Source organism: Papio anubis, chromosome 4 (assembly GCF_008728515.1).
Source record: "Papio anubis isolate 15944 chromosome 4, Panubis1.0, whole genome shotgun sequence".
In the NCBI taxonomy this organism is placed as follows: domain Eukaryota; kingdom Metazoa; phylum Chordata; class Mammalia; order Primates; family Cercopithecidae; genus Papio; species Papio anubis.
This window is the reverse complement of record NC_044979.1, coordinates 118,275,202-118,288,010: the sequence shown is the minus strand read 5'-3', so window position 1 is coordinate 118,288,010 and position 12,809 is coordinate 118,275,202. Positions and strand designations below refer to the sequence as shown.

Genomic DNA, 12,809 nt, shown 5'->3' with positions numbered 1-12,809 from the left:
TAGTCAGATCCTTGAGGAATTGCCATACTATTTTCCACAATGTTGAATCCAGTTTACAAATCCCACCAACAGTGTAAAAGCAAGTGTTCCTATTTCTCCACATCCCTCTCCAGCACCTGTTGTTTCCCTGATTTTTAAAGATTGCTATTCAACTGGTGTGAGATGGTATCTCATTGTGGTTTTGATTTGCATTTCGATGGCCAGTGATGACGGAGCATTTTTCATGTGTCTGGTTGGCTGTGCATGTCTTCTTTTGAGAAATGTCTGTTCATATCCTTGCCCACTTTGTGATGGGGTTGTTTGTTATTTTCTTGTAAATTTGTTTGAGTTCTTTGTAGGTTCTGGATATTAGCCCTTTGTCAGATGAGTAGATTTTCAGATTCCTGCCTTTAAGCAGCCATTAATGCCTGGACTTGCTCTTAGGTTTCAGTTCGGGATTCGGCTTTCCTGAGTTTGCCCTTGGGCTCCCTGTACCCACAGATCCTTAGAGGGACAACAGGCGTGAGCCATTTCTGCTATCCTCACCCAGAGATTGCCAGGCACACAGGAGACAGTGGTTCCCCAGACCAGGTCTCTCACTGCCCCTCCTGTTACAGTGGGGGGTCACCAGTTCCACTGGCTGTGCTCCATGAAGAAAGAGCTACCTTCTAAATCTGCATCCCCATGGATGTCACCCGGTGACCCTGATTGACTTCCCTTGGGGGCTCTTCTTCCCTGGAATTAGCTGTGACCACAAATACAGTCTGAGTTATCTTTGACATCTTTCCAGTCCCTGGCAACCTAAGAGTTCTTAACCAGAAGTGTGTAACCCCTATTGCCTATGATTGTGCTTTAACAGACCTGTGAATCTCCAGAAATTCTTTGAAAAATGTGGTAGTTATGTATGTGAAGAGAATTCTTAGTTTAATTCAAATTCTTTTTTTTTTTAAATGAAGGTATTCAAATTCAAATTCGTAAAGGGTTTCAAAATCAAAACATTAATAAAAAATTCTAAAAGCATGTTTTTAAGGCTTTCTAACCATTTCATCTAAGTTTTAACTCAGTTTTTGAGATATACTCTCCTAAAATTCAAAAAATAATTTTATAGCAAAGTTTATTTTACTCGAACTAGAGGGAGACATGACAACACTATCCATTCAATTGGATCAATAAACTGAAATCAAACTGTGTTCTTAGAGCTGGGTACACACACATATAGATCTTTATACACAAGTCCATAAATTTCTAGTTAAATATAATAAACATATGTCTACTATAAGCATGCTTTATGGCTTAGGATATTACATCTTCTAAAGAGTAAAATAATTCTAAAGAGTAACAATAATGGCTAAAATTAATTTAATGAGTACTTTGTACCAGTCATTGTCCATGATATTTGCGTAAACTATTTAATTTAATCTTTATAGCAAAAGACATGAAGTTTTATAGAGAAAAAACTGAGCATTAGACAGAATAATTAGTATTACCAAAGCCACAGAATTGGGGTTAGTGAGTAGTAATATCAATGTTCCCCCAAAAGTTTGTCTGTCTGTCTTGTTTCTCTCTCTCTCAATCTCTCTCTCCCTCTCTCTCTTAATCTCTCTTTCCCTCTCTCTCTTAATCTCTCTTTCCCTCTCTCTCTTAATCTTTCTCCCTCTATCTCTCTTTCTCTCTCTCTCTTATCTACCTACTTCCATCCATCCTCCCATCCACCTACACATTCATCTAGTAATAGTACATATTTGTTTAAGTAAAACTCTGTCTCTAATTAGACGTTTTGAATAATTCTAGGCCACTTATATAAATACAAACTGTAAATATCATTTTATTTGCAATCCTCTTAAATAAAAGCAAGTTGTTTTATCTTTTAAAATAGCCTTGAATTATAATAAATTAGTATGATAATTATTTTCCCTACTAAGTATCTCTTATGTAGTTAGCCTGTATATAAGCACACATGCATGACACATAAGAAGACGTATATATCCTGATGCCAGGTAGATATAATTTTGAGGCCACTAGCAATGATCCTGACTAGTATGCATAAATCAGAAATTCATAAAATGACTTTTCTCCATTTGCTATTTTTTCATCTGAGAAAAAAAGTGATAGAAATTAGACAAAACATTTTCAAACTACTAATATTATAGGAGAGGAGAAAAAAACGCCAGACAGCTTACTGAGAGAACCTCCACAAATGCAGTCTCCCAGCTAACTGGATTATGTATTTGAGCCCCTGATTAATGTCAAAGTGAGAATAATAGAGAATCCATTTCCAGCTGCACAAGTTTGTCAAACAGCTTGAGGGTCTGTCTGAGACAGGGCAGAGCTGTCTTCATCACGACCAGGTCAGCCCTTCCTTCCTCCACAGGGCATTCATCATCCTACTCAGGCTTGTTTGCTCCGTGTCCCTTGCAGAAGCAACATAATTGCTTCAAAAGAGAGGAAATCATGAAGTCGACAGCAGGTTCAAAGCCATCCTGAGGGTTTTCTTTTTCAGAAAACAAACCGTAATTCTGCAGCAGCGTTTCTCATCACATACCCGAAAAGTGACAGCAGGAGGGCCGTGGCTGCCAAGTTCTCGCGGAAAGTAAAAGCTGTTAACTGGAAGGCGACAATAACAGCAACACACAGGCAGACGGAAACCAAGTAAAAGAGCTGAGAAAATAAAAAGAAATAAAGGAGAGCTGTTACATCAGATGGTCATATTGATTATCATATACTTATCCTGAAGTTTCCTTTCAACTTCACAAATATATTTCCTATTTTGCACATTAGGAGTTCTGTAGCCATGGAATTAGTCCTGGAAAGTCACTTATTATAACCTGAGTTGTATCCCCCCAAAATTCATATGTTGAACCCCCAGTATTTCGAGATGTGACTGTATTTGGAGACAGGGCTTTAAACAAGTGATTAAGGTAAAATGAAGTCAATTGGGTGAGCCCTCATCCAACATGACTGGTGTCCCTAGAAGAGATCAGGATGCAGTCACTCACAGAGGGCTGACCATGTGAGGACACAGGGAGAGGATGGCTGTCTACAAGCCAAGGAGAGAAGCCTCAGAAGAAACCAACCCTGCCAACACCTTGATCTCAGACTTCCAGCCTCCAGGACAACGAGAGAATCAAGTTTCCCTGGTGAAGGCACCCAGCCTGTGGTATTTTGTTATGACAGCCTGAGGAGACTACTACTGTCATGCATATCCATCTCCTTTGAGGAGGGTCAAGGAATCCAATCAGCTTTCAGGAAACACAGCCTCCTCCCACACATGTAGAACCAAGGACAGACTCCTCACACTACCTCTCTATCCAGCCTCACCTTAAGGTGCTCCCCACAGGCCAACAACAGCCATGGCTTTCTTTGGGGCTGTCACACAACGGCTCCTTCTTCTCTTAGAGCCTCAAGTTGCAGAGCTCTTCCTGCATGTCATCCATGGGGAGGGCCCCTTCTTACCTCACAGATCTCAGCTTAAGTTTCACTGTCTTCTTTGACCTCCACATTTGAAGTCATTCTCCATCCCGTCATTCTCTTTCATTCTATCAATAGACCCAGTCATGGGCCAACTGTATCTTGTGCATTTATTTATTTGTTTGTTTACTTGCTTGTTTTCTGCTTCCTCTCATGAAAATCTCTTTGAGGGGAGCAATCTTCCCTGTTTTATGCATGGTTTTATGCCCAACACCGTTTGTGGGGCTGTGATAGAATAACATAGACCAAGTGTCTTATAAACCACACAACTTTATTACTCACAGTTCTGGAGGCTGGAAAGACCAAAATCAAGATGTTGGCAGATTCAGTGTCTGGCAAAGGCTGGTTTCCTGGTTCAGACTGTGACTTCTCACTGTGTTCTCACACAGAACTCTCTGAGGCCTTTTTTACAAGGGCACTAATCCCATTCAGGAGGGCTCCACCCTCAGAACCTAATTACCTCTCCAAGATCCCACCTCCAAATACCATCACACTGGGGTGATCAACATATGAAATTTGGGGGGACATAATCATTTAGTCCATAGCAACCTTGTACACACCTTGACCCACAACAGATCCTCAAAAATTTTATTAAATCAATGATTGAATAGAATAAGCAGAGAATGATTGGATGAAGATGGAAACCATCCAAACAAGAAGCAAAGAACCCTCTCTGTCCTTAATCCCCAAGGTCAAACATCACAGAGTAAAGAAAAGCCAGACTGACTGGGAGGCATAAAGAGATAATAAACTAAGGATGCAGAAAGGAAGCAAGATCCTGGGGTTTTGGAGACTTGGAAAGCCCCATGGTGTCCTATAAGCATGGCCCCCTGTGTGTTGTGATTCTCTCTTGCCACACCCTTCTTCCCTGTTCCCTGGGAAAGTTGTGGCCCTTAGACACTGTTAAATGACAGATGGAAGAGAGTCAAGTAGCCAGCAGCAGTGTGTAGCATTGTGAACAAAACTGTACCAGGAGACAGAGGCTGGCACTGAGAAGCCATCTCTGTACCAACTAGAAGTAAAACCTCGTACAAGTCACTTCCACTTACCTGCCTTCAAGTGTCCCTCAGTAAATATAAGGATTTAAAGACCCATAATTTGTCAATCTTGGTTAAGATTCATAAATCACCTTGAGTACCTAGTAAAACACAGACCTCCAAGTCCCCCTAGTCCTATTGAATAGAATCTTGAAGGATAGGCCCTTGGGAATCCTTATTGTTACCAAATGTCCCAGGTGATATCTATCACCAGGCAGGTTCAGGGAAACTTCTGATTAAATTAAATGAACTCCTGAAATGTTTGGTAACTTAGGTGTGATCCCTATAAAGTGTACTTTCAAAACAAAACAAAACAAAACAAAAATCCAAGTTACACCATCAAAAGGAAATAAATTAGCTAAATTCTAAGCCAGCTCAAAGAAATAAACCTTACAGGAAAGCAACATGTTAATATGTGGAATTTTGTGCAGAGTGTAGCACAGCTCGGACAGCACCTGGTGTGTGGAAGGTGCTCAGTAAATGGTAGCCCTCCAGCCTTCCACTACTTACATATGACTTTCTGTATCACAGGATGAATCATATGTATGAGGGCAAGGACATCACTTTCCTACAAAATAAAGACAGCTCCACCAGATAACAATAACAGTAGATATTGACCACTAAGAACAACTTATCATATAAGATGCATTTTTTTTAGTTAAGATAAATGTCCTGAAGAATAGGGAACACCTAGACAAAGCATCCATTATTGTCCCTAAGGACTAGAGACGCTGATCTGGAGGGTTTCCACTGGGGAACTGAGTGCATTCCAGAAATGCTAGTAATACCTACCATACCTATTAGGCAATGAGGCACAGGTCTCACAGAGGCGGGTGTTAGGCATGCAGATGAAAGATCATTTCTAGTGATTTTTATCATCTCACCTACTACCCCGTTGAGAAAAGCATAGTAAAGGTGATTATCTCCTCATCTCCTCAGGAAGAAACTTTACATCTTTGTGAAGTTCTATAATTTCCGAGTTCTCCAGCCTGAAGCTTGTCAGTCTTCCCATTAGGAACCAATTCTATGGTGATCAGTAAAGGTAACTTAATCTGAAATGCTCTTATCAATAACATGACCCCTTTTTGTGGACACTCCGAGGCAGCCAGGGCCCCACGCTCCCCTCCATCCCTCCATACACACACACGATTTAGATCACTATTGTGGAAGCACACAGAATCTCATTCCCAAATCATACCATGTCATATAGGAAGTTTGTGAACCAGTACGTTCTGTAGCCAAGGCCACTTATGTGCTGCAACCTTTTGGCTCCAATCACTCTGTCCCTCACCACGGAGCTGCCGATGGATGCAGACAGGATGGAGAATCCCAGCACGATGCAGAGGGCCACTCCACACTGACGGATGCTCTCCAGGCTGCGGGCAGAACAGAGCAGCTCTCAGGCGCCAGACGAAGAACACAAGCCTTCTTTGCTAATAACAATCAGCAATGATGACAGCAGTGAAAACTGCTAATTAAAAATTCATAATCAGCCAGGCATGTTGACTAAGGGCATGGATTCCCTCATTAAGTCCCCTCAGCCACCTTTTGAGACATGGATGACTAAGCTCAGTTTACAGAAGACATAACTGAGGAGCACAGTTTGAGGGCATTTCAGAGCTTTCTTGTGTCAAAATCTGCTCTTCACCATTGAGCTTGACTCCCAATTAAGATGAAAGATATCCTCTGAGCAGCATCCGGGTAAGCTGTGACCTTTTCCCACACGGGGACTGCTTTGCAATGCAGTAGCATCTGCCAGAGAGGAGCCTTCACTACAGCTCCACACTGTACTACTGGCCCATCTCTGAATTTAGTCACATGAAATGCCAAAGAGATTTTGCAATAGATTGAGGTGCTTTGTAATAATATACACTGTACATTTTCTTAGTAATGGTTTTACCTGGAGCACTACTACTTTCACTCAAGTCAATTGCTGCCTCCTCTCAACCCCTCCCTTCTTTAGGAACAATCAGACCACAGATGGTCTTTCAGGAGGCCGACACGATGGAACTCCTCAGCACAAGTCATCTGCTGTGCCATGCCTTCTGCTCCATTGTGTCGCACTCTACAACAGATGTCAGCTAGCCTACTCTTGGAATTCTGGAAGGTGTCAGACACTGTTAAAGCTAGAATCCTGAAAATCATTATGGGAATGTGAGGACAAGCTGCAACCCAACCCATGCTTCCTGCCGGTTCCTGCCAGATTAACAACTTGAGCAGAGAATGCCCATTAAGCAGATTTGCATTCTCCAACTTAATTTGGTAGGTATTTTAAATTATTTTAAAGTATTTTTAAATACCTATTTTTATTATTGACTTTTAATTAACAGTTTGTCAACCATATCACAGAGAAGGGAGATGGGGGAGAAAGAGAGAAGACAGGTGGAAGTGTGCTACCCTTTACAAAGACAGTGAGAACTGGCACAGAATTCTGTACCTGAAGAGCTCTGGCCTTATCCCCGCCCATGTCTCCATCTGGATCTTGAGGAAAATCTTGCATGAGAAATATTCAAGGAGGCATTACTATGTTGACCTACATGAATACAATGTTTATGATTTTAACCCCAAAAACTCTTTGGAAGGTGTACAGCCACATAAGCTTCTGGTAAATCATTCCCTTAGAATAATTTATGCTTAGAAGTACAGTTGCATGACATAATCATCTGTTTTAAGCTCAGTCAATGCACCGCCTCTCTTAATAGTCATTTTTCTCACACTTTGGAAAGAAATGTTCAAGTCCTGTGGGCATTTCTTACTAATTCTATAAGCCATCTCTTGGGGCAAATACAAAAGAGAGACCAAAGTCATCCCTAAGTAACCCACAGATTTTCTTCCATAGTCAGAGTGACACACCCCTCAGCATTCCGTCAACTCACATCCTGTCCTCATTCAGCAAGGCCCCTCCATATGGGTGGCTGTAGAGTGTTATTCCTGTGAAAGACAAATTGAAAAGTAAGCCTTCAGCCTGCTCATGGTGAATCGCGGCTCATCTACAGGCTACGCAGATTCCCTGTGCCATCACGATGTATCCTGCTTGCTTTGCCCATGCCCCGGCCGATTAGCAGAAAAGAATGGCAAATGGCACTGTGAAATTCAGCAAATATGTGCTGGGATTTCTGTCACTGATGTTGTTGTCAAACATAACCAGTATGACTTGTTCATGCTTTACATGACAGGCACTGTGTTTATAGGTTCTCACATTTTATTGTCTAATCCTCATAAGTATCCCATAGCCTATGTTTGCAGAGAGGAAACTTACTCAGGCTAAGTAACAATACGCAAATAAGACTATTTCATATGTATCAGATCAATATTCACTTCTAGATGAAGCCAGGTCTAGATAGATAGAAAACTGAACTGTTCCATTGAACCAATTTTGGTTTAGGAGTTGTTTGTTTTGTTTCACTTTGCTTGCTTTCTTGGGCTTGTGCATGCGTGTGATGCCAGCAGCCAAAATGAAGAAATTGCCATCAGCTTATCAATTAAAAGGATTTTATTATAAGAGCTGTTTATAATATCACCGAGTGGGATAGTGCTTCCCTAGAGAATTCTAGTCAATATTGTGTTAAGAAGAATTCCATAAATAAAATCGGTTCGTGTTTTATCTTGGACATTGCGGACTGTGAGAGTAATCAGGTTTCCTTTTCCTAATTGGTTGTGTCAGTGATTGGAGTCAAATGTGTGGCTTGTATGTGGAGGCCATTACCAAAGGCACAAATCCTTGCTCCATTTCATTTTGCCAGTCATAGATTTTGCTTATTTTTCTTTTGGCTCACCTTCAATTTACCTTATCATCTGTATTTGATTTTATCCTATCACCTGCATTTTAATTTATCTTATCATTGGTATTTTGCATTGCCTTATGAGAGCATATTAAATTCTTACTGAAACATCATGGGGTATAAGTAAACATACATAAAAGGTACAGAGTTGGAACAGGCTACAGTGCTCCAAAATTCCAACAGTTTTGCCACCAAGCATCTGGACTTCTGTCCCTTTGCCACCTGCTCTTCTCCCCAGCTATGCCAGCCTTTTTTTCCTTCCACTGGGGACTCAGCTACACACTAAGGCAAGTTCTGGCTCATAGAAGCAACAACAGTAGGAGCTATTGGTTCAGCAAATCCACTGTACAGTTTTCCAGAATAATTTTTTTGATTATAAATTAATACTGCCCAGATATTCCGGTCCAGGCTCACAGTGTGTGTGCCTGACACCTGCTGCATCGTCTGCTGGATCCTGGACTTACCACATTCATCATGACTGAATTATGGTCTTGAACCCTCACCTGTCTGGACCAGTAACACCCACCAGTCTTTCTCCTATGTGTCTTTCTTTCACCAAGCTTGACTTCTAGCCTACTTCTCATGGGGCCTGCCAGTCCTGTCCTTCCTAGCTAAAGTGTTGACTCACAGGCAGCTTCTCACTTCATGTGCAGCCCAATGTCAACCAACCTTGTCAGGGGGTTGGAAAAAGTCAAGTGACATTAGATAGTGTTTATAAAGTATCAGATCCTGCCAAAGTATGGCCCGTGCCCCACTGGTGCTGTGGATGGTGGGAGTATATTTGCAATGTTGTGTGCTCTTCCAGATTCTACAAAAGAATGAGAACATTCTAGATTAAGAGGATCCCGAGAAATGTGGTTAGCTAAGTACATGTCTTGGAATTACATTATTTGAGGAACACAGTAGAATACTGAAATTGTTTAACCTAAATACACACACACACATACACACACACACACACTCTGGGGCAAATATCCCCATCATCTTCCCAGTCACCCAGGCTCAGAAAACACTAAGTCCTCCCATCTCCCTGCTCTTCTTAACCCCACACGTCCAAGAAGTTGCCGAGTCCTGTTACTTTCACCTGAACTCCATCCTCGCTGTGCCAGGCCTCACTCACAAACATGTGCATGCCTGCTCAGCTCGCTTCTCCACACACTGATGAATCCCCTCACCCAGAAAGTCTAGAGAACTTCCAGAAAGAAATAGAAAAATATAGAGCCCATATTCTTTACCTAGACACAGATCTCCTTTAAAGTCAAATCCAATCTTTGTATTCTCCCACTGCTCCCATTTGAAAAGCTGGATTGTTATCATTTCCCCAAACTATGGCTGCAGGCATGCGTCATCATTTCCTTATGCTTCCTGTCCAGCCCTGCTGACACCCAACTCCTGCCTCATGTCTGTCCAACGCTGAATTAAATTTCCTTTGTTTTCAATTATTATTGCTTTCATTTTGTTTGTTTTGTTTCCAGCTTTATTCAAGTATAATTGATAAATAAAAATTGCATACATTTAAGGTGTACAATGTAATGTTTTGATATATGTATACATTACAAAATTATTATCACAATTTTTATCCTGCTGGTGGGAATGTAAATTAGTAGAGCCATTACAGAAAACAGTATGGGATGTCTCAAAAAATTAAAAATAGGTCTACCATATGCTCTAGCAAACCCATTTCTGGATATATGTCAAAAAATAAAGTAAAATAAAATACTATCTTGAAGGGATATCTGCAGGCCCATGTTCATTGCAGCATTATTCACAATAGCCAAGATATGAAAATAACTTGTGTCCCTTGATAAATGAATGGATACAGAAAATATAAGATAGACAGATATTCATGCACATAATGGAACATTACTCAGCTTCAGAAGAGAAGGAAATTCTGTCTTTGAGACAACATGAATGAACATGAAGGACATTATGTTAAGTGAAATAAGCCAGTCAAAGAAAGGCAAACACTGCAAAATCTCATTTATATGTAGAACTTTTAAAAATCAAATTCACAGAAAGGGAGAGCAGAAGGCTGTCACCAGGGGCCAGGGGAAAGAGGCAATGGGGAGATGTTAGTCAAAGGATACAAAATTCCAGACATAAGATAAAGGCTGGGCATGGTAGCTCACACCTGTAATCTCAGCTCTTTGGGAGGCCAAGGAAGGAGGATTGCTTAAGCCCAGGAGTTTGAGGCCAGCCTGGACAACATGGAGATCCCCCATTTCTACCAAACAAATTGTTTTACTTATCAGGGCATGGTGGCATGCAATTGTAGTCTCAGCTACTTGAAAGGCTGAGGTGGGAGGACTGCTTGAGCCCAGGATTTTGAGGCTGCGGTAAACCATGACTGGACCACTGTATTCCAGCCTGGCCAACAGAGTGAGACCTCATCTCTCTCAATAAATAAATACACACATAAGTAAATATATAAATAAGTTCTGGAAACCAGATGTATAGCATGGCAACTATAGTTAATAACATTTTGCATACTAAAACATTTGCTGAGAAATTAGATCTTAGTTATCCTCACTGCGCACAAAAAGAGGATTAATTAAGTTTTCAGGAGTATGAAAATTTAAAGGAGGTAAATGAAAGGTAAAAAGGAGGAGAGGGAAATCTCAAACGCTAAGTCCTTTCATACTTGTGAGCAGAAAGAAAGGGTTAGTAGCCAGAAATACACAAAAATTAGCCTGTAGCCATGTACTGTATGCTGTTTAGGACATTAGACTGTATAAATTCTGATAGAGCAACTATGTCACATCAGAAATATTATGCCTGTTTACAGAAGCAGTATCTGAAGCACAAATATTTAGGAAATTTTCCTATAGACTAACAGCTGTGACACAGCTGAGATTCAGACCTTGGTCTGCAGACACCACAATCATTTCCCTGCCAGCATATCATACATCTTTCTTCAGCACACATGTCTGGTTTTCTGAAGACTATAGCCATACAGTGGGAAAGATACAAGGCTAGAGGCTGAAGGCCTCTGTTCTGTTCATTCTGCAGTGAAAAGCTGCCAAAAGAACACTGCTGTTTCTGTGGGGAGCTCAATAATAAAATGTTAAAATACCAAGGTTGGATCTTTATTTGATCAAGTGGCATAAATACTTTTCCTTACCTTAAACCATGACAGTCATTGCTGAAAGATTAAAAACAGTGCTCTCATATTTGCTTTCTGTACCCTAGTTCCTCTGTTATGAATTTATTGCCCTTCATTTTAGTACATTTCCTGGATTTGTGTCATTCTTTTAGGGTTTTAATCTAGGGGGCGAGAGTACATCTGGTCTCCCATCCCGCTGGTGAAATGATTGACTGCTCCTGTAGTTAGTAATTCCCCAATGTGCCAGATCTTCTACTGGATGTTTTCATAATACATTTTCTTATTCAGTAATCTGATGGTGAAATTGTGTTAAGGAAGCTAGTATACTATGCACAGTTCTTTGTAAGTCAGCTTCAGCATTTTAGAACGGTAAATTATTATAGGAAAATGAAATCCCATGAAGTGGTCTAGCTTGGACAGGCCCTTGTGTTCCAGAAGCAGAAACAGAATCAGAGGAATGTAGTGACTTTTCCTGGAGTCTGGAACTTGCTCCTGACACAGGCAGAACCCACGTGTCTGGAGTCCCAGGTCTGTGCCTCTTTCTTCAGATCACCTACTAACATACAGAGCACTGATAATCCTGCCTGTACAATGAGCCGCAATGGATCCCAATGACAGCATAACATAGAAATGAAAACCTCAACTATGACAGCAGAATAGAGCAGCTGATAAATTTCACATAAAGAACTTCAGGAGAGAGCCCACTGATGGCAGCCATCCTGCCTCCTCTTCCAATTTTTTGCACATAGCTATAATCCTCCATGACCTCTGTCTCCGCCTAGGTCTCAGAAGTAAAAAACCACTGGTGCAAATACCAGAACCCCCCAAACTACAGTGGCTGCCTCTCCCTTCCTAGGTCCCTTACTCATAAATAATTCAGAGGGGCCACAGATTTTCAATTTGGCACTGGCTTTAGAGTCCTATAATTTACATGATTGTCACAGAGTAAATATTTAAAGACACTCTGTTGAAGAACACAGTGATCTACAGTTCCTCTCACAGGGCCCTCTAGGGAATCCTCATGGCCTTGGAATGGGGCCTTTCTGCTCAGGACTCAGAGCTCCTGGACAATTCCTAAGCACTTTGGGCTTAACATTCCCATGTTTTCACTCTGAAATTAAAAAGTATCTTTCAAAGCTAAGACACAGAGAATAAGTGGGCCTTAGACCACAGTGTTTAGGAAAATAATGTCATCAAGTAAGTAGAGAAAACCCTGGACCTGCTGTCAGTCTTGAGTTCACTCCCCACCTCCCTCCACTGGACATTGACCACCACCTTTTATAAGGCAACAGCCTGCCCCTGTCAGGCCAAGGGTTAAAGAATGTTCTGACTTTGGTATGATCTTGGTGGTGAAAACCAGGGCACTGGACAGTAATTGAGTTTCACCAAGGGTCAAATAGAGATTTGATTCCTCTTCCTTCACAGAACTGAGAATTCATT

At 41.2% G+C, this 12,809-nt stretch overlaps 1 protein-coding gene across 2 annotated transcripts in view; it reads right to left on the bottom strand.

Moving 5' to 3' along the window:
* Positions 1 to 12,809, bottom strand: part of ABCA13 (ATP binding cassette subfamily A member 13) — a 492,370-nt gene that overhangs the window by 136,492 nt on the left and 343,069 nt on the right. For both annotated transcript variants that reach the window (XM_017956721.3, XM_031665413.1), the window contains 3 exons: positions 7,361 to 7,415; positions 5,683 to 5,860; positions 2,522 to 2,637 (listed from right to left, as the gene is read on the bottom strand). In XM_017956721.3, the coding sequence (XP_017812210.3) occupies positions 2,522 to 2,637; positions 5,683 to 5,860; positions 7,361 to 7,415 (349 nt within the window). The remainder of the gene's footprint in view (positions 1 to 2,521; positions 2,638 to 5,682; positions 5,861 to 7,360; positions 7,416 to 12,809) is intronic.